This window comes from Convolutriloba macropyga, chromosome 7 (assembly GCF_964194025.1).
Source record: "Convolutriloba macropyga chromosome 7, txConMacr16.3, whole genome shotgun sequence".
NCBI classification, from domain to species: Eukaryota; Metazoa; Xenacoelomorpha; order Acoela; family Convolutidae; genus Convolutriloba; species Convolutriloba macropyga.
In genome coordinates, this window is record NC_134474.1 from 65,836,126 (window position 1) to 65,862,627 (window position 26,502).

General features: G+C 38.3%; 1 protein-coding gene across 1 annotated transcript in view; it reads left to right on the top strand.

Annotated features, from left to right (window-relative positions):
- Positions 1-253: 253 nt before the first annotated feature.
- The window catches only part of LOC142342465 (acetylcholine receptor subunit alpha-type des-2-like), a 70,256-nt gene continuing 44,007 nt past the window's right edge, over positions 254-26,502 (top strand). Inside the window, exons 1-2 of the mRNA XM_075393804.1 lie at positions 254-951; positions 14,421-14,696. Of these exons, the coding sequence (XP_075249919.1) occupies positions 739-951; positions 14,421-14,696 (489 nt within the window). The 5' untranslated portion in view covers positions 254-738. The remainder of the gene's footprint in view (positions 952-14,420; positions 14,697-26,502) is intronic.

A 26,502-nucleotide genomic window follows, 5' to 3' on the forward strand; every position in this document is an offset into this window, starting at 1 on the left:
GATACAAGCTGATAAGATATGTGTTAGATTTCCTATGTACCTATCTTTTTAGATGGTTGTTCAATTTCATACAATATATGAAATTGCTGCACCCACAGGGTAAGAAAAAGATCAATAAGCGTTTGATCAATAATTCCTCAATGCTGTGTGGTTTAAATAAATATCACTTTTGAATTGGATAAAGAAGAACTTAATGAACGATTTGGTGTGAATTACGTAATATCGGCCTCGTCAATAAATAAATAAAAAATAAATAAGTAATGTTTTCCAGTATTTTGATATTTTCCGTCACCGTCGCCCATTTTAGAAAACCTTTTTATCTCTTGCAATATAACTTTACGATATTCTTCACATCCGTTAACATTTTTTGTTTGTTGTTCTTATTTATTATTTATTTAGCTCAAATAATATTAATGGCAATGTTTTGGCAACAATAGTTATGGTTTATATTTTAGTTTTGAAGCACAGCGATAGATAGTTATAGAATAACAGTTGAAAGCTGTTGTTTTTATGAATTTTGTCAGCTGTTTACAAGTTATTAACAAGTTGCCATTTTGCCTGTGACCACTTTTTCAAATATAACACAATCAAATATATCAAACTAGCTTTCTCGATTCAAACCACGCGTGAAGACGCAGCATCTAGTTATAAGAATATTAGTTAAAGCGGTGTTGTTAATTGTATTGTTTAAAAAGTCATTTTCAATTTATCAATTTATTTGTTATCATTTTTTCAAATATGACACAACCAGGTGCAAAAATTGCCTTCAAAACTTTCTGCTCTTATCTTTTAGTAAGTACCAACTCCTGCTTTACACTCATCGATTCAAATCGGACTCGTGACCAATTCTTGAAACCGGACAACATTGGTTTTGAGTGTGAGTTCCACATAAAACGGATGAGGACTGTTTCGGAGGTAGAGAGAACGATCTCATTTGATGCTGTTTTAAAGGTTAGCGGAACTCTCAAAACCTGTTTAGTGGTTTCGATGAAAAACATTTAGAATTTGTTAGTTTACATTCATGGTGGGAATTGCACATTAGGACCACAGCCCTGTCGCTTTTCCAGCTCAAAAACGTTTAAGGTCAAATTTCCAAATTTTTTGGTCAAAATTGCGTCATAGGTCAAAATTGGCTCCCTGAAAAGATAAAGAACTAGATTGCATTTTGAATGTATTTTTCTCTCTCTATGATACATTTGTTCCGATCCCACCGCAGTAGGGGGGGGGGGGACTAGATGCTCAACTGGGTTTGTTTTGGTCGATCGATTTCTTCATCGTAGACAGCTGTGAGTGGTATCATCAGAGAGCGCATCAAGCGCATATTATCTATTCAAAACTTTTTCTTCAATTTCTATCTTCTCGAAAACTCTATCGTGATTTAAATTTCTTGTGAACATTGGACGTGATTTTGTCACCTTTTAGCGTCACCTTTGTTAAATTTGAGATATAGTTTTTTGAGAAATAAACGCTCAATGATATAAAGATCAAGGCGACTCGGTAATGTGCGATGGCACATAAGGTTCCGACCCCGCCCATCCACAATTTTGGCTTAATTGTCTACCAAATGAGGAACAGAAAGAAAAGGCCAAAAATTATTTTTTGCGAGTCCCAAAAAAGCCCGTCTTTTTCAAAAAATTCTGTAAGAACGACAAGATAGCCTCCAAAGCAAATAACTCAGTGGAGTAAAAACTGAAGCATTAGATTGCTGTGATATGCCAATATTAAGGGAGCGAGTCAAGACGAACAGCAAAATCAAACAACAACAACAACAAACATTAATTACATCAAAAACTTTATGTCCGTTTTAAAAAAGAAAATTTGTTAACAAAGTCAGCATACCGTCAGATAAACCTAAAACTAAACAAAAAAACTTATAAATCACCAGAAAATATTTGGACCCGTCCATAAAAGGTTTGATAACAATTAGACAAAAAAAGAACAAAAACAGTAAAGTTGAAAAAGTCGCTTATTTTTTTAAACAACTAACTTAAAAGTAATGAAAACCATTAGGAATCAAATAAATTATCCCAAAGGTTTACGATTACCAATGCTTCTATAGAAGGGCATTAGGACCTGTCCTTATTCATTTTTTATTAGGCGGCTAAAAAGAACAACAAAAAAACAACAAACAAAACCTCAATTGAAACCTGCCAGAAAACGCTGTCAAAACCGTCAAGCCATATTTTGGCCCTCAAAATACGTTCAATTGCACCTTATCCAAACACCAAAATTATAGCTTGTGGCCATTTATGAGTGAGACTAGGTAACAAGTAGACAAAAAAGAGAAAAGGGCAATATTATGTAACAATTTTGATTTTTTTCGACAGAAAATTATATCCAATGTCATGAAAGACATTAATTACGAAATTAAATGTTTTAATAGAATCATTTATTCATCCAAAGGAAGCCTGTGAGACCTGCATTTATACAGAATATGTCTTGCGTCTACAAAAAGAACGTAAAATAAAACAAAAAGTATTTTATTTTTTTTTCGTGAAAAAACCGGTGTCCAAGTCAGTAAGGTCATAACGCATTCTTAAAAAAACAGATTTTTGGGACATCAATCCCTTTTGACACTTTCCCCTGACACCCATAATGTCATATTTGACCAGTAATTAAAGGAGATTAGGTAAAAAAAAATTTGCGAAGTTTAAAAGTTTTTTTTTAGTTTTGGAAAACGATTGTTTTCGAAGTCATGAAAGCCATCAGCTATCTACTAATATCAAAATATTGGCTCATCTTCCATGAAAAACCAGTGAAACCTATCACTATACAGGAAATTTCATACGACCGAAACGACAAAGTAAAAATGACAGTTAAAGACAAAATTAAAAACTTCAATTATTTTCTTCAAGAAAGAAGTGTCGAGGCCGTTAAAACTATTATCTATATCTTTCAAGATTTTAAAATATTCAATTGTGTTTTATTTTGAACGCTAATAATGTGATATGAGAACTGTCAATAATGTGATCATGTGACTAGAAAACGTGAAAAACTGGCAATTACATAAAAACAAAAAAATCTGAAATATAGTAGTATCAAAGCCAGAAAACAATAACTTCAGGCTTAAAACCACAATCGAGAATAAATTTTGATTTAGTAGAAGCATTCTTTAAATGAAGAAGCATTCTTTATTTGCTGATACTAAGCTACAAATTGACCAAATTAAGAAAAAAATAGAGGAAAACTTCCTTAAGCCATTATTCCTTTAAAAATCAATTATTTTTAAAAGTCGAAACAATCAAAGGATTTCAAGTAAGAAAATAAATGCATTGGTTTGTAGCTACTTAGGAAGCCAATTGGACCTATCACTCCTGAGCTTTGATTTGATGTGTTCTGTTCTTTATTATTAAAAAAAGGTCTTTTTTCAAAAAAAAAGACTGACTGATTACAATCCGAATTCTTTTTGGATTGTAACAGTCCAAGATTGGTCCAAAATTAGCCCTGCTAATGCTTTTCGTCGGTTAGGAACAGTTGATTTTTGAATGTTGTAGATATAGATAATTTGTTAGTTGAAAACTCAAAAACAAATTCTGCATTTTTGATAATCAACGAGTAAAGATAGCAAAAAACGGCACTTTTTAATTACAGAGCACTCTCAGCGGAAGTTGAAGTAGGAATGGCCCCCTTTTGAGTCTACAAAGATTGTATTAGTGTTGTTTGGGGGTATACTGTCGGCAAATTTAATCAAAGTGGACTAAAGCAGCTTATTTCGTGCTGTTTTTGAAGAAAAAGGCTGAATTTTGAAATATTTATCCAGAGTTTTTGACCAAAAAAATTAAATCAGAATAATCTACAAAGCTTGTTTGTCTTTAAAAATGAAATCATTGACACTATACTTAAAATTTTCGCAAATTTGGGCAAAATTGACGAAAAATTAGGCAAAAATTTCGAAAAATGTGAATAAAAACATCGTGAATTCACTCTACTTTTCTCAGAAGTTTAAACTTCGATAGCTCAGTGTAGAAATTGAAAATTAAAAAATCTTTTCACTTCCACATTCTACGCTGGACGAGCTTTCTAATGATACCAGTCTCTACGATGAATATATCGATCGGCGAAAATTGACTGAACAAAAGAAAAACCCATTTGAGTATATTGTTCCTCCCCCCTCAAGAGGGGTCGGAACAATGATAACGAAGATTCCTTTCGTTTCTATCGACGAATTTTTGCAGAGAAGACGGCAGTCAGTAGTGAATATAGCGCAAAACTAATTTAACCCAGGCAATTTCACACAATGATAGATCAAAAAAGTTAAACATTTCACGTCACACCTGAATTAAAATGGCGAGTTGGGGGTGGGGTACCAACCGTTACGCGCTGTTTTTCCTTTTAGAGTAGGTGGACAGACAGAAGCCTGCCCTCTTCCTTGGGAATCGACGTGATTGCGTGGAAAATTGATGAATACATTCAACTGCAGCCGTCAGTAATGGACCAGATCTGGTTTCCCAAAATATACTTCCACCCACTGGAATCGGTTGAGGAATCGAAGGAGAACAGCAAATTATCCATGGATAAAAACGGGCGGGTGAACTCAGATATGGTTGGACGGTATACTTTCTCATGTCCCATGGACCTAACTTTCTTCCCATACGACCAACACTCATGCGTGGTAAGCCAAGGGTGGGTGGGGTTGGGGGATAATAATGGTAAAAAGTAAAAAAAGTGAAAACAATATACTGCAATATTTTCTGCGGTGAAGAAATTTGGTAAGTTAAGCGGTAATTTTTTTCACCGCATTAACCACCTAAAAATCAGCGCAATTCTTACATCTTTTCATCGTATTCATCGCATTTTTTTCGCGATTTTTAGCGCTGACACCTCGTCCCAGGGAAACTCTTAAAATTGCACAAGGGAAGAATTTATAAGGTAAAAGAGTACATTTACATTGAGTATTTTGTAGAAACAACTAACTTTGTCAAATAACAGTTGAATCTATAATCTGAAAGGGAATTAGTGAGTAAAATAGAAGATTAGGTAAAAAAAAATTTGCGAAGTTAAAAAGTTTTTTTTAGTTTTGGAAAACGATTGTTTTCGAAGTCATGAAAGCCATCAGCTATCTACTAATATCAAAATATTGGCCCAGCTTCCATGAAAAGCCAGTGAAACCTATCACTATACAGGAAATTTCATACGACCGAAACGACAAAGTAAAAATGACAGTTAAAGACAAAATTAAAAACTTCAATTATTTTTTTCAAGAAAGAAGTGTCGAGGCCGTTAAAATTATTATCTATATCTTTCAAGATTTTAAAATATTCAATTGTGTTTTATTTTGAACGCTAATAATGTGATATGAGAACTGTCAATAATGTGATCATGTGACTAGAAAACGTGAAAAACTGACAATTACATAAAAACAAAAAAATCTGAAATATAGTAGTATCAAAGCCAGAAAACAATAACTTCAGGCTTAAAACCACAATCGAGAATAAATTTTGATTTAGTAGAATCATTCTTTAAATGAAGAAGCATTCTTTATTTGCTGATACTAAGCTACAAATTGACCAAATTAAGAAAAAATAGAGGAAAACTTCCTTAAGCCATTACTCCTTTAAAAATCAATTATTTTTAAAGTCGAAACAATCAAAGGATTTCAAGTAAGAAAATAAATGCATTGGTTTGTAGCTACTTAGGAAGCCAATTGGACCTATCACTCCTGAGCTTTGATTTGATGTGTTCTGTTCTTTATTATTAAAAAAAGGTCTTTTTTCAAAAAAAAAGACTGACTGATTACAATCCGAATTCTTTTTGGATTGTAACAGTCCAAGATTGGTCCAAAATTAGCCCTGCTAATGCTTTTCGTCCGTTAGGATCAGTTGATTTTTGAATGTTGTAGATATAGATAATTTGTTATATTGCGGCTGAGCTTAACAACTCAGAAATCAAATTGAATAGCGCTTCAAGGTCGTTTCAAGCCTTAAAGCTAGAATAGCGTGACAAGCGAAATTTAATGCTACATTCTATCGAAGCCAAACGGATTTGTTCATTTTGTTCAACATTTATATTTAGCAACTATTATTAGTACGTAATCGTCATATATGAAGTGAAACAGAAACTCAAACTTTAATTACGCAATTATTGCCACGTATTCAAGTGTTCACAATCGCACAAATTTAGCTCAAAAGGAGCAAGAGATACCCAACTTGGTAAGCCAGATTCGATGAATTTTGCGATTTTCATACTAATTCAGAGAGTGCGGGGCACCGTATAAGGTATCCCGAACCCCAACTTCAGTGCATTCAGAGAATATTACGACATAGTAATCTACAACCAATCAGAGATGCAATTTTGACATGTACGGCAGTATAAATAGAGCTTGAAAAACTAGCAAAAATCAGTTGAAACTTGTGAAATTTGTCTTATTAAACTGACATACAGTGCGTATTGAAGCACACTTTCTTGAGCGGTAAATTACTTGTTATCGTGTCTTGTTTCTGTAGATCATATTAGTGATTGTACAGTTTTAACTTTACTTTGACTTGTGAAAAGAGAATTAACTTTGATATTCTCAAAACTTTCTTTCTGAGGAACGAAGTTCCTAAGTAAGAGAAACTTTGTGCAAAGCATAAAGTCAGTTTCTCTTACTGGCTTTAACGAAGCTGATTCTAGTTCAACATTGGTGTTATTGAAACCAATAGAGAGACTTGCTAACATTAAAGTTAGAAAATATTATTATTGTCAGATTTCCAATTGTTAAGACCTACTGTTTTACAACTGCTTACTGCAGCAGGTTGAAACTTTGCATAGTTATAGCCAAGCTATAGGGCTACAATTTGTAGGAACGGGAATTCCTAAATTGGGTTTATAACTTGAGTCATTAACAAAAACTCAACAATAATTTATTGTTTCAATTTGAATTATTTTGTTATTTTGAGAGAAACAAGATTGTTAAACAGCAAAGCTGAGCGATTAGTTATCAGGAGTAATTGAGCAACAAGTAATGCAACGGTAATCTACAGTATAGCGGATAATACAGTTCACAAAAGTTAACTGCAAAAATACAATATCCGGACAGATTTGAAACCGCTGAAACGAACTGGGCGGTGTAAAGTTTTCCTTGACTTTGATAGGAGAGCAGCCGTTACATTTGGTCCGCCGACCCGGACAGTGGAAGGCAAACTGCTGTCCAATCTGATGAAGAGAGTGCCGAAGGCACCCCTCAAAGAAAATCAAACAAATCAACAGCGCAACGCCAGTGAGGCAGAGCGAAAGTTGCGAGTGCACTTCACAAATTACGTCGAAGAACTAACCTCGCTTAAAAGGAGCAAGCAAAGCAAAAAGCAATCAGGCCATCCTAACACATTCAGCAGAGAGGAGCTTCAATCAACAGCACAAAGGTACGACAAGAAGTTCCAAGATTTATTGGAAGAAGTCAACACCAAAACAGGGATTGGCTACAAAATAATTGAAGATTCAGATCGACCCAACAAACTAAAGGTCCTCTACCAACAGACTGTTCACCTCCTAGAGGAAGAAATACCCAAGCAACTGCAGCGTCGAAACAAGCTTGTGCCCTACCAAACAAATTTCGTAGAAGAACATCTGAAAGACGCAAGGAAGTGCAAAGCAAGTTTGGACTATCATTGGCTTGCATATATAAGCAAAGGCACGCAACCAGCAATGAATGCAGAGCAAAATAACGCGACCCAAGCAGTGAACGACAGCGAGAGCAACAACAACTACCCAACAGACAACCCAGTTGCTCAAACAGTGCAAAATGGAGCAACAGCAAGTGGCCATGAGACGGAGAATGTTTCGGAAACATCTTCAGCAAAGCAAAGGCGAAGGAAAGGATGAAGAAATTCGATATCGAATTCGAAACCAAGATGCGACTCGAACAAGCGCGGTTTGAGCGAAGGAGGCTAGAGCTGGAAATGCAAATGAAGGAACTGGAAACCAAGCATCAACTGCTGGAGGAAGAGCGTGAGCTAGAGCGCAAAGTGAAGAGAACAGCATTAGAGAACGATGATGCTCGTTCCCAATCAACTGGTGCTCGAGACAAATCACCCTTCAACTGGACCCCCAGGAAGAGAGATCTGATTATGTTTGAAAAATGGCTATCTAGGATAGCATTCGTGCACGAAGGGTTTTCAGCTTTCAAGGGAGAGCGAAGAGAAGAAGACCGAAGAAGCACAAATAGAGACAAACGGTTCTCGAAAACATCGAACTTCAGTGCAAGTTCCAACGTGAAAGAAACGAAGCAAACGCAAAGTGATCACTGTCCGCTAGCTGATGGCACTCATAAAATATGGAACTGTCCACTATTCAGGAACATGAGTGTGAATGATCGGTACGCAGCAGTGAGGAAGCAACGCTTATGTTACGGATGTCTAGGCAAAGGACATGCAATCAAAGATTGTAAAGTCAATGCGTGCGGCATCAATGGATGCATCAAGAAGCACAACCGATTGCTACACTCAGAAAACCAAATGGACGAGGGTAATCACGCAATCAACGTAAGCGCAGCAACAATCAACCAGAGTAACGAAGTTACTAGCTTTCTTCAGATAGTTCCTGTCTCAATACAGAGCGGTGGCAACAGGCTGAACACATATGCTTTCCTCGATAGTGGATCAACGGTTTCATTCATCGATCAAAGTGTGCAAGAGAAGTTACGAGCCCAAGGCACCGATGCGACGCTCAACGTAGCTGGCATACACGGAACGAAGGATCTGAAGACAGAAAAGGTTCCTCTAAAAATAAAGGGACTACATTCAAAGGTGCATTCAATCGAAGCGTTTGCACACCCGTCAATCTCCTTGGGAAACACAAACTACAACTACAACAAGCTGAAGCAAAGCTTCAACCACTTGAGTGTTTTACCCAACAAAAGCTTCAACTTGATGGAAGTTGGCATCATCCTTGGTCAAGATGCTTATGAGCTACAACGCCCATTGGACTATAAGATAGGAACACGAAGTGAACCTTTCGCCGTTCTAACAGAGCTAGGATGGGTAGTCAGTGGACCCATGACGGGCAAAAGAAGACAAAATGTTTGTCATTTCGCCTTCACAGAAGATGTGAAAGTGGCTGAGAATATCCAAACCTGGTGGGACATAGAAACGTATGCTTCCAAAATCAACGTCGTCAGTCAGTCAAAAAAGGAACTGCAGGCACAAAGGATGCTAGAGAGTACGACAAAGTTCACAGGCGAGCGGTATGAAGTGGGAATGCTGTGGAGTGAACCAGAGCCAAACCTACCGAACAACTACAGCTCAGCCTTGGGTCAGCTTTACTCACTGGAGCGAAGATTCCAAAGGGACCCAAACCTGAAGAATTTGTATCAACAGTCAATAGATACAGATGTAGAAAAAGGATTCGTAAAGATATTGGACGAGTCCGAAATGAAAGGCACCTTCGGGAAAGAATGGTATTTGCCCCATCATCCAGTGCTAAGCCCGAACAAGCCGGGCAAAGTAAGACGTGTTTGCAATGCCGCATCAAAGTACAAAGAAGTATGCCTAAATGATAAGCTACTAGCAGGACCTGATCTGCTACATGGGTTGATTGGAACAATATTTAGATTCCGTGAAGGACCAATAGCCCTAACAGCCGACATCGAATCGATGTTTCTACAAGTGCAAGTTCCGAATAGGATAGAAGGTGCTTGAGGTTTTTATGGCGTCCAAGAACTAACGAACCTGTTCAGATATACGAATATCAGCGTCACGTATTTGGAGCTAAGAGTTCTCCAACTTGTGCAAACTATGCTCTCAAGCGAGTGGGACTGGATAACGAAAAAGAGTATCCAATAGCAACCAAGGCAATACAAAACAACTTCTACATGGACGATTTCATCAAATCAGTAGAAACCCCGGAAGAAGCAATTGAAGTCTTCAATCAACTACAACCTCTTCTCTCACAACATGGATTTGAACTGAAGAAGTGGATAAGCAACAATGATGCAGTTACCGAAGCAATCCCAGAGGACTTGAAGTCAATCAGCAACACAAAGCAAGTCGAAGTGGAACCCAGTACGGAGGGATCCTCAGTGCTAGGACTACAATGGACCGTTACTGATGATAGCCTTCAAGTGTGCAGAGGTACAAACAAGGAAGTTGAAGCACCTATAACCCAGAGGAAGATTCTGTCACTGGTATCTTCAGTATTCGACCCGATCGGATTGTTTGCTCCGTTCAGTGTTCATATGAGACGACTTCTGAAAGGCATCTGGACTAAGAATGGACAACATTGGGACAACGAAGTGGAGCCTAGTGAAAAAGGAGAATTCCTGAGATGGAAAGAACAGCTTCCAATAGTGGCTGAAACCAGCATCGATAGAAGATACTTCAACAGAGAGAGGGATAAAACTGAGCTTCATGTGTTTGCTGACGCATCTGAAGACACGATGTGTGCAGTGGCCTATCTACGCTCACAACCAAAAGAATACTCAGCTGACTTAGCATTTGTCATTGAAAAATGCAGAGTGGCACCGATGAGGCATCTTTCAATACCACAATTGGAGTTGCAAGCGGCAGTCATGGCAGTGAGGTTGAAAGAACAGATAGTCAAGGAACATGAAATGAGGATAAATAGTTGCAGTCTTTGGTCAGACTCAACAACGGTATTGCAGTGGATACACAGTTCCCATCGCAAACAACAAGTGTTTGTGGCCAATCGAGTAGCTGAGATACTAGATACAACTGATGTTTCACAGTGGAAACATGTGAGCGGTATCAACAACCCAGCGGACATTGGCACCAGAGCAATCAACATTGAAGAACTCAAGAAAAGTGAGTGGCTCACTGGGCCGGCCTGGTTGAAGCGACCAGAAAGCGAATGGCCACAGCAGGTGAACCTCATATTTGCATCAGATGAAGAGAATATACCGTCATCAGTATTCATGATACAGGCTGAAGAGAAGAAAGCTGTTATTCAGTGGGAACGATTCAGTAACTTCAACAGACTAGTAAATACAGTGGCATACGTACAGCGAGCATTGAACAAACACAAACCAGCAACACTCATAGTTAGCATTGAAGAAAAAGAAAAAGCAAAAGCAACGATCTTCAAGTTACTACAACAAGAACAGTTTGGTGAAGAGATGAAATCTCTCAAAGCTGAAAAGGAAATTCCAAAAGTCAGCAAAATTCTACAATTCTCCCCCTTCCTGGATGAAGAAGGACTTATTCGAGCCAAAGGCAGAATAGGCAAAAGTCAGTTGGACTTCAATGCAAAGCATCCAATTCTGCTACATTGGAAACATCATGCGGTTGAATTATTCTTGCGAAACGAGCACAAGGACAATCAACACGAAGGCACTGAGCATGTAAGAAACATTGTTCAGCAGAAGATGTGGATCCTAGGCATACGGAACGCCTTAAGATCAATCAAGAACAAGTGCATTACCTGCAGAAAAGGCAGAGCACAAACGATAGCACCAGTCATGGCAGATCTACCCGAAGAGCGGTTAGATGCTTCAACAGCCTTTACAAATGTTGGAGTTGACTACTTTGGCCCTTTCATTGTGAAGATTGGGCGAAGAAACGAAAAGCGATGGTGTTGTCTCTTTACTTGTCTAACTATGAGAGCGGTGCATATAGAAGTGGTACCCAAGTTGGACACAGATAGTTGTCTCAATGCAATAATGAGATTTATTGCTCGAAGAGGCAAACCGAATACGATCATCAGCGACAACGGGACAAACTTTGTTGGAGCTGAAAGAGAATTTGCAGAATACGTTGCGGCATGGAACAAAGAAGGGATCGAAGAACATCTAATTCAACGAGGAATCAGATGGAAGTTCAACCCACCCGCAGCACCTCACTTTGGAGGAGTATGGAAGCGGTTGGTGAGAAGTTGCAAGAAAGCAATGTATGCAGTGTTGGGGAACAGATCAGTCACCGAGGACGTTCTTTCAACAACGATGTGTATTGTTGAACAGACTTTGAACTCAAGACCTTTGTCTCCAGTCAGTTCAGATGTTAATGACTTAGAAGCATTGACTCCCAATCACTTCTTGCTTGGCAACAGGAACGTTTGCTTACCCTATCTACCATGCGCCGAAGAATTTGTTGATCATCGAAAGCTCTTTCGACAAACTCAAGCATATGCAAATCTCATATGGGACAGATTTCGGAAAGAATATCTGCCAACTCTGAATAATCGGCAAAAATGGCGATCTACGGCGAACGAAACCCTTAAAGAAGGCGATCTCGTTTGGTTGATCGAAGACAGCGATAAGCGTGGATATTACAACCTAGGTCGAGTTACGGAGACCATCGATGGGCCTGACGGTGTGATTCGATCAGCTATAGTTCGAACGAACGACGGAGTGTACAAGAGACCAGTAGTGAAGCTCGCCCCAGTACTACTTGGAAAAGATGTTTTCGCGATGGAAAACAGGGCCGGCGATATTGCGGCTGAGCTTAACAACTCAGAAATCAAATTGAATAGCGCTTCAAGGTCATTTCAAGCCTTAAAGCTAGAATAGCGTGACAAGCGAAATTTAATGCTACATTCTATCGAAGCCAAACGGATTTGTTCATTTTGTTCAACATTTATATTTAGCAACTATTATTAGTACGTAATCGTCATATATGAAGTGAAACAGAAACTCAAACTTTAATTACGCAATTATTGCCACGTATTCAAGTGTTCACAATCGCACAAATTTAGCTCAAACGGAGCAAGAGATACCCAACTTGGTAAGCCAGATTCGATGAATTTTGCCATTTTCATACTAATTCAGAGAGTGCGGGGCACCGTATAAGGTATCCCGAACCCCAACTTCAGTGCATTCAGAGAATCTTACGACATAGTAATCTACAACCAATCAGAGATGCAATTTTGACATGTACGGCAGTATAAATAGAGCTTGAAAAACTACCAAAAATCAGTTGAAACTTGTGAAATTTGTCTTATTAAACTGACATACAGTGCGTATTGAAGCACACTTTCTTGAGCGGTAAATTACTTGTTATCGTGTCTTGTTTCTGTAGATCATATTAGTGATTGTACAGTTTTAACTTTACTTTGACTTGTGAAAAGAGAATTAACTTTGATATTCTCAAAACTTTCTTTCTGAGGAACGAAGTTCCTAAGTAAGAGAAACTTTGTGCAAAGCATAAAGTCAGTTTCTCTTACTGGCTTTAACGAAGCTGATTCTAGTTCAACATTGGTGTTATTGAAACCAATAGAGAGACTTGCTAACATTAAAGTTAGAAAATATTATTATTGTCAGATTTCCAATTGTTAAGACCTACTGTTTTACAACTGCTTACTGCAGCAGGTTGAAACTTTGCATAGTTATAGCCAAGCTATAGGGCTACAATTTGTAGGAACAGGAATTCCTAAATTGGGTTTATAACTTGAGTTATTAACAAAAACTCAACAAAAATTTATTGTTTCAATTTGAATTATTTTGTTATTTTGAGAGAAACAAGATTGTAAAACAGCAAAGCTGAGCGATTAGTTATCAGGAGTAATTGAGCAACAAGTAATACAACGGTAATCTACAGTATAGCGGATAATACAGTTCACAAAAGTTAACTGCAAAAACACAATATCCGGACAGATTTGAAACCGCTGAAACGAACTGGGCGGTGTAAAGTTTTCCTTGACTTTGATAGGAGAGCAGCCGTTACATGTTAGTTGAAAACTCAAAAACAAATTCTGCATTTTTGATAATCAACGAGTAAAGATAGCAAAAAACGGCACTTTTTAATTACAGAGCACTCTCAGCGGAAGTTGAAGTAGGAATGGCCCCCTTTTGAGTCTACAAAGATTGTATTAGTGTTGTTTGGGGGTATACTGTCGGCAAATTTAATCAAAGTGGACTAAAGTAGCTTATTTCGTGCTGTTTTTGAAGAAAAAGGCTGAATTTTGAAATATTTATCCAGAGTTTTTGACCAAAAAAATTAAATCAGAATAATCTACAAAGCTTGTTTGTCTTTAAAAATGAAATCATTGACACTATACTTAAAATTTTAGCAAATTTGGGCAAAATTGACGAAAAATTAGGCAAAAATTTCGAAAAATGTGAATAAAAACATCGTGAATTCACTCTACTTTTCTCAGAAATTTAAACTTCGATAGCTCACTGTAGAAATTGAAAATTAAAAAATCTTTTTACTTCCATATTCTACGCTGGACGAGCTTTCTAATGATACCAGTCTCTACGATGAATATATCGATCGGCGAAAATTGACTGAACAAAAGAAAAACCCATTTGAGTATATAGTTCCTCCCCCCTCAAGAGGGGTCGGAACAATGATAACGAAGATTCCTTTCGTTTCTATCGACGAATTTTTGCAGAGAAGACGGCAGTCAGTAGTGAATATAGCGCAAAACTAATTTAACCCAGGCAATTTCACACAATGATAGATCAAAAAAGTTAAACATTTCACGTCACACCTGAATTAAAATGGCGAGTTGGGGGTGGGGTACCAACCGTTACGCGCTGTTTTTCATTTTAGAGTAGGTGGACAGACAGAAGCCTGCCCGCTTCCTTGGGAATCGACGTGATTGCGTGGAAAATTGATGAATACATTCAACTGCAGCCGTCAGTAATGGACCAGATCTGGTTTCCCAAAATATACTTCCACCCACTGGAATCGGTTGAGGAATCGAAGGAGAACAGCAAATTATCCATGGATAAAAACGGGCGGGTGAACTCAGATATGGTTGGACGGTATACTTTCTCATGTCCCATGGACCTAACTTTCTTCCCATACGACCAACACTCATGCGTGGTAAGCCAGGGGTGGGTGGGGTTGGGGGGATAATAATGGTAAAAAGTAAAAAAAGTGAAAACAATATACTGCAATATTTTCTGCGGTGAAGAAATTTGGTAAGTTAAGCGGTAAGTTTTTTCACCGCATTCACCACCTAAAATTCAGCGCAATTCTTACATCTTTTCATCGTATTCATCGCATTTTTTTCGCGATTTTTAGCGCTGACACCTCGTCCCAGGGAAACTCTTAAAATTGCACAAGGGAAGAATTTATAAGGTAAAAGAGTACATTTACATTGAGTATTTTGTAGAAACAACTAACATTGTCAAATAACAGTTGAATCTAATCTGAAAGGGAATTAGAGAGTAAAATAGAAGATAGGTGATTTCGAGATTTTTTAAGTGCCATTATTTGGAACAAGGAGTGGAATTTAAGTAGAACAATTTTTTGAGCAGAAAAATACCATTTCAACTTCACTCAACAAATATACACGGGCAAATTTTTGCTGACTTGAAAAAATTCCAAGGAGAAAGAGGAAACTTTTAGGGTAAAATTTAAAGTTTTGAGATTTTCTACATTTTCAGTTTCCGAACAAAAACGAATTTTGCCATCATTCAGTCAAGACCTCGAATTTGAAATGTGCAATACTATCACGTTCAGTTTCTCGAGTTTAAAAACGTGAATAAAATTGAACTAAGTTTTAATTGACTAATGTTCTAATCTGATAATTTTGGAATTGGTAATATATACCATGGAAACTTTTCCTGGTTGACAAGTCTGCGGCCGATCGATATCCATTACGTAGAAACGAAAATGATATTATTGAGAAACTCTTCGAAAACTGAATAGTTTGACAAAAAATTGATTTTCGATTTAGGATGAAACCAAGTAAGATTGCAAGATTCTTGTGAGATTTATTACCCAATCAGCGGAGACAATCAACAGTGAAGAAATTTTTGATGTCTTAGACAATGCGCGGGGAACTCAAAAATTGTGTCTAATTCTATGGGCAGTAAATCAATGATGAGGCGAAACCGGGAGAAAGAATGATGCCCAAAAATTTTTTCATAGAAGGCAATTAGAATTATTCGATCATTGATTCAAACTGAACTGATAAAATTTGCAAGTATTGGTTGAAAACCAAGATTTCACGAGCAATTTTTTATTGGAAACAATGCAATAAAAAATCTAAGAAACTTAAGCAATAAAACTAAAAACTTTCTTTTTCTTACTTTTGGCGTCGGGACTATCCGCAGTAACGCTGTAAATTTTTCAAAGTTTCCATTCTATTTACATTATAACACAGACTTAACAGTCGAATATTTCAAGAAAGATTAGAATAACATTTCAAGAATATTTCAATATATCAGTAGAATATTTCAAGAATAGAAGAGATTGAATCAAAATTACCTAATCTTACCCAGCACTGTTGGTACCTTGAGAATGGTATTATTGCTGGAACAGAACCCGAACTGAACGAGGCTTTAGATATATTGACTGTATCGGGCAAAACGTGCGGCCTAGAACTCAGAAGAGACAAATGTGAGGTCTGGTCAAGAGGAGCTCTGAACACAATCGATAGCAGAATTAAAAGAAACAGAAAGAGGGACTTGAAATACTGGGTGGTGCTGTTGGATCCCCCGATTCGTTGCTTCCTTGATACAGAAACGTGTTCAAAAGGTCGAAAATTTAATGCAGATCTTCAAGTATATAAACGACCCACAGTGTGCCCTTGGCATTCTACGTAGCTGTCTGGGTGCACCAAAAATGGTGTATTCACTGCGCTGCAATACACCATCAGAGGAAGCTAAAAATATTTTTGAGGAATTTGAATTCGCTTCAAAGGACAACCTTTGAGAATATACTGGGAGCAGTCTTGTCCAATTAATCATGGCATCAAGCATGTTTGCCTATCAACAAGTTTGGAATTGGAATCCGACGAGCGTCTGATCAGATAAAAGCAGCCTATATTGGTTCGAGATCGCAGTCTGCTACATTAGTAGAGCTTATAACTGGCCAAAGTCCGATAGGAGATCATATTTTTACGAAAATGATGAAATAAATGGTTTGTCAATAAAGCAGCTGACTCAATGCGAAACACAAGAAGCCCTCGATGAAGTTGCTCTCAATAAATTAATTGAAAATCAAACGTGCGAAAGAGAAAAAGCTCGTTTATTGTCACTCTCTCTGCCTCAATCAGGAGCATGGATATCGGCAGCTCCCATAACGGCTCTCGGCCTCCGTCTCTTGCCAAATGAGTTTTGTGCAGCTGTGAAGTACATACTTGGCTCTCCATATATGAAAAAGAAAGGAAGTGTCCCTATTGTAAAACAGGATCTTTGGATACACTCGGTGATCATGCTGTTGCATGTCAAGGGCGGGGCGATATGATTTCGCGACATAACCGCCTAAGGGAAAAAATTTTGAGAGCAGAAAAACCTGATACCAGAAGCATTCTCGACCTGGAGATTTGTATTCACGTTGTTGGTCTGCTGGGCAACCGGCAGCTCTGGATATAACCATTACCTCTCCACTGCAACCCAGTATTATATCAAACGCGGCGGGGAAGTCTGGTTTTGCCCTGAGAGCTGCGGAAGACAGGAATTTGGAGCAATATTTCCAACAATGTGCCAACATAGGTGTTCAATTTATTCCCATGGCTTTTGAATCATGTGGAGGACTCTGAATTGGTCAGAAAGACATTGAATCGAATAGCTCTGCTCACTGACAACAGAAGTTTGTGCTCAGCTGGTTTGTCAGTTGCTTTCAGCAGGCTTGCGCAATCGGTTTCAGTCACACTAATGCGAGGAAACGCTATAATGTTGATAGCAAGAAGCGCAGAACTGTGAGCCAGCTGCAAGCAAAAGAAGCATCCTTAATATCTGATGACTTTCGATTGTGTGAGTTTCAGTATCCCAATTGCAACTCAAATAGAGTGGGCTCTACTATTCTAGTTGAAAACCCAATTGTGTGGGTTTTACTATTCCAAATGAAAACACGATTGATTAAGTTTAATTAATAATGAGTTTTTGTTCTTACCTGACCAAAGTGGGGGAGAATAGAAATATATATTTCATGTCTGGAAAACTGAAATGAACTGTTGAAAAATGATTTATTAAACTGATGATCTGCTGTTTTATAAACCTGGTCATGGTAACCAAGTTAACTGTTAATTCATTTTTACCTGTACTTTCAAGAAACCTCTGATACTTATTAGAGGTAGGGAATAGTTGATATTTGTTCTCGAATTTGTAAATTATGGAAAACTTTGTTAATTGCTCCATTCTCTTATATTTGTTTCACTTATAAACGCTGGTAGTCAGTTTCTGTACAAGAAGCAAACTATTTTTTGTAATAAGTAGACAGAATATTATATGCTTTTTAATTGGGATGAGAAAACAAATGAGAATTACAAAATTATGAACAATGTTGATGCAAATTTCATAAAAAGTCAACTCAAAATTGCTGACCTAAATCAAAAACATAACCGACTAACTTTGGGCAAACTGCTCTCAAACAACCGGCGGGGGCAGTCAACATCTAAGAACCGACCGCCCTTCAGATCATAAGTATAAGTCTCCAAAACGCATACTTGCAGACCTGTGAGCTGAAAGGCTATAAGAGAACTTAATGCCCGCTGGGTGCTACCTGTTTGACCCGTTTTGGAGGACAAAAACCCAAATGGGTCAGACGAAAAATTGAATAAAAAAGACCAACAGTACTAATATAATTGCTAAAACCTTCGTTTGAGAGCATTTAATAATTAGTTTAGAAAACAAAAATTGTAGGCGAATGGATTCTGTTGGCGAAGGGGAAATTCAAGGGGACTGTAAGCGGGCATTTGTGAGTTGGGGGATAGGTGGTGGTAGATGAGGGTGGTTCAGTGGTGGCTGTGCTAGTGGTGGGATCAGTAAATTGTACGAATGAGGGACTGAATATGCTGGTGTAAAAATGATAAAATTTACTTTCGAATCTTGAATTTTACCAAAGGCGATTGACTACGGAACTCTATAAAACAATGTGTCCTCAAAAATCAATGCCCAATTTCTGAAAAACTAAAGTCAATGTTCAAAAAGGAAAAAAGTTAAAACTCAATTCATAGACGGATGTTTCGGCTAGAAAACATGGTTGCAACCAAAACTTCTCTTCGAAAAGCAAAACCACCATCTTGTTGCCAATGAGGGCCTGAATCCACATTGTTCTGTGGGTCTTAAAAATAACTAATATTCCTACAAAGTATTTGCAATTGAATTCTGGCCCTATGACGGCCATGTTTGTGTGCGTATTTTTGTGTTTGAAAAATTGTGTGAGTGCATTTTATTAGATTTTTTTGGCTAATATCAATTTAACTTGGTAGCTTTGTTTCATAGTGCGGACAGACCGCAATTCAAACAAGAGAGTGAAAAATAACAATTTACTTTCTGACCTGTCAATACTATATCTTAATAGGGTTCTTCAAAAAAACGTTTCACCAAACAATTAGCTAAAATAGAACAGTTGTCTTACAAAATGTCCGTTCAGTTTTTCTTAATTTTTCCAGAATAGTTATTTTATGAGCATTCTACAATATCGCACTAAGTAAATTGAAATAAAACGTTTAAACATTTTATATAAAACAGAGAATTTTATTGCGCATAATCTTTTACGCAGATTTATACGCATAATCTATTCTGCCCTATATTCAGTGTAACTTTAGTGCACTAAGTTTTTATAAAATTTATTTTTGAATAAATATTATCATTCAACACTAACACCTTATAACAACTTAGTTTTCTATTAGTTTTCGTCTATTGTTGTCATTGTTCAATGAGTTTCCTTTTAAAAATTGTCAGCCTCTCCTGCTCGACAAAAAGTTTTCCAATTAGTTTTTTTTATTTGAACGTTGTTTCAATCAACTTTGTAATTCAAAACGAACATGGTATTTCAAAGCGTAATTGTAAAAAGAAGTTCTTTGTTAAAGATTCCCGATTTTTTTTGAAAATTATTAATGTGCTATTCAAGACTCCCCGAATTCTTTTATCGAGGTCATCGCCAACTTCCATTAAGATATAAGATTTTACAAAATTTGTTGTTACAAGACCTCTATCAAACACAAGACAGTGAATTATTAATGTTTGAAAGGAAACTCAGCTGCGCTATGTAAGACATTTGAAAATATATTGATGTTTCTTGTTGTCCAAAATGCTCGCAAATTATTTTTAAATGTTTTAAATTTGCGGTTGTGAATCAGTGTTGTAGGAACAATGAAAACAGACTGTACAAGAACAGATGAAAACTCTAACAAACTGGTAAAAGTTTGCAAAATTGAAATCTTTATTTCATGATATTTGTATACATTTAGTGTATAATGCAGGCAATTCCCATTTCAATTAATCAACGTCTTAATAAATTCATTAGTAGTCTTTGCATAATGGTGAAGTCTTTTTAAGAAAATATTTCGTTTGTACATTTTTTGAGTTGCTTGAAATTTTTTGACGCATTTTTCAAATCAAGTTTTTGCATTTTTCCATTATTTTGTTCGACCTACAGCAATTATTTAACGCTATTCTCTGAAAATTTTTCATATATCCACATTAATATATTGACTATTTACGGACTATGTCTTTGGCTTGAAAATGACCAGCAATAAGCAACAAGAAGACTGAGTTTTTCAATAAGATTTCTCCAAAACCTTTAAAACCGAAAAACCTATTTTGAAAAAATATTTATTTTTATCATAAAATTTTTGGTCAACACTTGATTAACAATTTTGATTAACACATTTGGTTAACCGTTTTTGATTAACACTTTTTTATAAAAAGAAAAGGAATGTACATAACCAAAGTGTGGGTTAAATATTAGATGTAAACCTACATTTTTTTCCATTAGTTTCCACACACAGTACTTCAATGCTCCCTTATAAGGTATAAGACGGAAAAAATGTTTTTATCCTAAGAATTGTCCTCCTCTTCGGAAATTTTTTGCTTTTCTCGCAAACTGTTGGGTTATGAACTTTCGCAAGCGGAATAAAAAGCATTTTTAACTAAGTAAAAGAATTAATTTCTCAAAAAATGAGAGAATAACAAAATGATATTTTACAGTAGAATTTAGAGATTTACAGGAGAGATCTGATTATTAGATCAAGATGGTGATTTGAATTTGGGGATGAAAAAGGACTCAAAAATCAGCTGTATATATACCCATTATCAGTGTGAAAAAGTCAAGATACAAAACTAATCTTAGCACCGTGATTTATAGTGGGGGTCGCAAAGGTTAGCCAATATGGTTTGCTTCTGCAAATCAGTCGCAAAGGGAACCATAAATGGAATGCATTTGCACTTTTCTAAGAATTCATTCACACTTCCGGAGATATCATCATCATTTAATACATGCTGGGAAGATTTTACATCACTTAATCTAACTCTAATAGTAGTTATCTAGATTCACCAATTTGAACCGAATATTGATTCTCAGCACCATTTCTTGACGATTAATTTAAATAATTTCTTTGATCCAGTCATATTGCTTGTCTTTCTAATCTGGTAAGTCAAACTTTCTTTCTAATTCTCACTAAGTTTAAGACTATAGTTTGATCGATATTCTAACACCCCCACTCAGACTTGAGCTGATTGCGTAGAGTCTGCTCCCATCAAAACTGCTCTGAATGTTTCCACTTTCGAAACGGATAATGACTTTGTGAAGATGTCCGCTGCCATTTTGTCTGTAGGGACGTAATGAATTGAAATAGTCCCATCCTCAGTCTTGTCACGAATGAAGTGAAACTTTGTTTCGATGTGCTTGCTCCTTTTGTGCATGACTGGGTTTTGGCGGAGTCTGATACAACTTTGGTTGTCCTCTCTAATTGCTATTGGACGTTTCTGTTGGATGCCGAAATCCTCTAGAAGTTGTTTCAGGTAGAGTGCTTCCTGAACTGCTGCTGCCATGCCCTGATATTCTGCTTCTGATGAAGAAAGAGCAACTGTAGCCTGCTTCTTGACACCCCAGCTGAGTGCTGCGCCACGTCCGTTGAGCTTGAAGTAATAGCCCGTTGTTGATTTTCTGTCGTTCACGTCTCCAGACCAGTCTGCATCACCTTCCCCCACTAAATCATAACTAGCCTCTTTTGTGTAAGTAAGTTTTAAACCTTTTGAACCTTGAAGATATCGCAGAAGTCGTTTTCCGCACATCCAGTGTTGATTGGTAGGTGCATTCATGTGTCTGGACAGAATGTTGACTGTGAACATGATGTCTGGCCTCGTCTGTTTGGCCAGATACAGAAGCGATCCAACCAAGCTTCTGTAAATCCTCTGGTCCACTTCTTCGTCTCCGTTCTGTGCTGTCTGAAGTTTCAAATTCAAATCAGCTGGAGTTCTTGAGGGTTTGCATTGATCCATTTGAAACCGCTCAAGCATTGTTTCTATGTAGCGTTCTTGGTTGACTGTGACTTTGCCCTCTTCTCGTCTGATTCTTAGACTCAGAAACCAGTGTAGTCTCCCTCTGTCTTCCATGTGAAAGGTTGCTTCTAGTGCCTTCTTGACATCAGAGACCACTGTCATACTTCTTGATGCTACTATGATGTCGTCAACCCAGACCAAGATGAAGGTGTGATCCTCTGCCTCTGATCTTGCGAACAAGCAGTGATCGTTACTGCTTCTGATGAACTCCTGTCTCAGTAGGAAGTTTGCCAGCTCTTTGTACCAGTTGTTAGCAGCCTGTTTCAAACCATAAATTGATTTATTTAGTCGACATACTAACTTCTCCCCATCTGATCCGCGTTTTACAAACTCCTGTGGCTGTTCCAGATACACTTCTTCCTCGATTGGTGAGTGCAGGAAAGCAGTCTTGACATCAAATTGGTGCGTCACATCGCCCTGCTTCGCTGATAGCTGAAGTAGAATCCTGAATGTCTCTGGCTTACAGGTAGGCGCAAAAGTCTCAAAGTAGTCCAGTCCTTCCACTTGTTTGAAGCCTTTCGCAACATAGCGCGCTTTGTATTTGTCCACTTGACCACTGGGTTCCAATTTCACTTTGTAGACCCATTTTCCCGGTATGACGTCCCTGTCTGTGGGTGGTCTCACTAGGTTCCAAGTCTCGTTGTCTTGGAGTGCCTTGACCTCGTCCTTCATTGCCCGGTGCCACTGGTCCCAATCGTCACCTTGCTTGGCTTCGTAGACTGTTTTGGGTTCCACATAGTCGCCCTCAGTCACAGCAAGATGGGTCCTGACTTCTCCAAAAAATTGCGGAACATTCCTTGCTCGTGTCCCTCGTCTGGCTTCTGCTCTGTCCGCGTGTTCCAGTGCATCTTCATTGAAGCCAACTGTCTCTAATTGTGAGAAGTCTTCTGTGTCACTGTCTTCCAGTGAATCTGAGTCTCTGTGACTCCCTCTTGTTGCAGTAGATTCTTCATCTCTTGATGTTTTTCCAACATCTGAGGCCTCTTGTCTCAGTGTTGTTTCTTGAGTATTCACGCTCCCTGCGTCATGCCACTCCTCTTTTATTGCAGTAGATGTGTCCTGTCGTTCTCTGTTGTCATCATCTTGATGACCATCATCTGGGTGCCAGATTCCCAATTCCGACCCATCATCTAGTAGGTCAGCCGTTTCTTTGTTGTCAGGGATTGAGCCCACTCCAGACTCCTTGATGATCACCTCTCGAACTGCCATCACCTTGCGTGTGTTGGGTATGTACACCAGGTATCCGTTTTCTCCTTCAGTGTAACCCACAAACTTTCCTTCCAGTGCCTTGGGTTCAAGTTTGCTGACTTCTCTGTCCCTCTTCCTCATGAAGACTTTGCAACCAAAAATAGATAATTTACTAATTGAAAGCTTAGGTTTCATACCTCTCATCAGCTCTGCTGGACATTTTTCTTCTCCTCGTCTCACAACCAAGTTTCTGATCCTTGCTGCGTGAAGAATTGCTGCTCCCCACATCATCTTGGGAAGTCCTGAGTCAATGAGCAAACATCTTGCCATCTCCAGCATTGTCCTGTTGCACCTATCAGCTAACCCATTCTGTTGTGGCGTCTCTGGTATGGTCTTTTCCTGTAGAATGCCTGCATCTAAGCGGTACGTCTTGAACTGCTCTGAGAGAAACTCCTTCGCATTGTCTTGCCTCAGCTTCTTGGGCGTCCCCACACTGAGAACAAATTTCTTCAGGCTGGCCAGTGCTTCACTCTTTGCCTTAAGCAAGTCCACAAACACAAACTTCGTGTACTGGTCTGCAAACACTATGCAGAACCGGAACCCTGACAGTGACTCTACTCTGAAAGGTCCCATCACGTCTGTGAACACCCTCTCCAGCTTCTCTTCTGCTTGGGTCTCTACCATTCTTGGTACTGGAGTCTTTGTGATCTTGGCCAATGCACACACATTGCATACATCATCGAGTTCCCCCACTGTTTCTGGTGCATTCCTGACCACATCCGCTTGATTCAAATGACCCAATCGTCTGTGCCACTTCCTTGCACTGTCAAGTTTCACGCTGTTGGAACTCATCTTGAATTCTAGAACGCTGCAGAGTAAGTAAAACAAATTATTTTCTTGTGTTGGTTTTACCCGAGTTCCCTTCTGGAGTTTCATGCAGCTGTTTCCTCTCTCGAAAGTGAAGCTATGTCCCCACTCCGTGCATCTTGAGACTGATAGGAGGTTTGAAGAATAGTCCGGCACACACAGAACATTTTTGAGTTCGCATTGGAATTCCCCTTTGTTTGAGGGTATGCTGATCCTCACACAGCCTCTGCCCACCACTCTGGAAGCCTCTCCGTTGGGATTTCTGACCACTGATTGAATGGGCACAAAGTCCAGGAACGCATCGATGTTCGTCACTATGTGATCTGTACAACCACTGTCCACTAGCATGCCTGCTGTCTTCCACTGGGTAAGAGCTGCCCAGCATTCCTCGTCTGGTGTAGCCAATGTTGGACCCATTGCCACTGACTCATGTTTGTCTCCATCTCCTTGTCTCTTGCATGCCCTGTCTAGGTGACCCTTCTCACCACACTTGCTGCATTGTGCTGTCTCCTTCTTCCTGCAGTCCTTGGCAAAGTGTCCAGGGATCCCACACACAAAGCAGTTTCCTTTCTTGGGTCCCTTCTTGAAGTCACGCTTCACTGCCAGTGCCACTGAACCACTTTGTCCCTTGTGTCTCTGCACCGTGCTCTCATGAAAGTTCTGCAGCCTTTTCCTCAACTCTGTGAAGTTTGTTGCCGGGTTGAAGCTTTCCTGTACAACAAAACTTTCATACCTCATTGGCAGACCATTGAGGACCAAGGCGTTGAAGAGGGTCTCTGAGACTGCTTCCCCTGCTTCTTGTAGCCTTGTGAGCAACTCCTGTCCTCTGATGAAGAAGCTGTCCAAATCCTCAGAATCCTCGAGCTGCAGTCGAGCAAGCTGTGCCACTAAAGTCACCACTGTCGGCGTCTCCACACTCTGAAATCTCTCTTGCAAAAGCTTCCAAGCCTTTGCTCCATCTCCAATGCCGTCATCTCCCACACAGTCATGTCTCATCAGCATGAGGGTTGTTGCATCTAGAGTCAGTGCCAAATGGCACAACACATTGTTCCGTTTCTCCTTGATGTCTGCAACTTCCTTCTCATATACATCCTTCAGCACCTTGTGGTTCTTCTTCTCATCATTGGTTGCCCCATTGGCCAGTGGCGCAGGCTCATTGGGTTGCTCCTCTGTCCCCAGTAGTGATTTGTAGATTCCCTTCGTCAGCATCATCGCCACAAATCTTGTGCTCCAGATTGGAAGGTCCTGTGCCTTTCCTGTGTAGGTCAGCAGCTTCACTGTCTGTTGATCCATTGAAGTTTGAGCAGGCAAAACAGTTGTGAAAAGAAAAGGTACTAAGCAGAAAAGGATTATGACTGTCAGCAACAAATTAGTTTTGTTTTGGAAATTAATTTTATGACTTAGAAAATTGCTGGGCCCATAACCTGTTGGGTTATGGACTTTCGCAAGCGGAATAAAAAAGCGTTTTTAACTAAGTAAAAGAATTAATTTCTCAAAAAATGAGAGAATAACAAAATGATATTTTACAGTATAATTTAGAGATTTACAGGAGAGATCTGATTATTAGATCAAGATGATGATTTGAATTTGGGGATGAAAAAGGACTCAAAAATCAGCTGTATATATACCCATTATCAGTGTGAAAAAGTCAAGATACAAAACTAATCTTAACAACGTGATTTATAGTGGGGGTCGCAAAGGTTACCCAATATGGTTTGCTTCTGCAAATCAGTCGCAAAGGGAACCATAAATGGAATGCATTTGCACTTTTCTAAGAATTCACACTTCCGGAGATATCATCATCATTTAATACATGCTGGGAAGATTTTACATCACTTAATCTAACTCTAATAATAGTTATCTAGATTCACCAATTTGAACCGAATATTGATTCTCAGCACCATTTCTTGACGATTCATTTATATTTTAAGACTATAGTTTGATCGATATTCTAACACAAACTATTTTTCCTTTTTTTATTTTTGTTGTCAAAGAATAAGTGGTAAGTTCTCACATCTTGATTATTTCTCCAGCTGACAAGTGGTCAACCCTATTAAGTACAGTTGCAGAATTTTTTTTGTTTTATTTTCCAAAATTACAATATTATTTCCAGTTTAATGAAATAGCCAATTGGCAAAATCTTAGGTCTCTCGATAAGTTATATATATATTTTTATCGTAGTAAACCTTAATTGATGAATAAAGTTGTCGTTATAGTCAATATACAATATTTTGACCAATACAGCGCATGATCTGTAGAAAAAAGTGATTATGGCTCAAACCAAAGCTTTACATTTTTTATTATTTTTTTCATAATACAGCTTCTAGTTGCCTTCT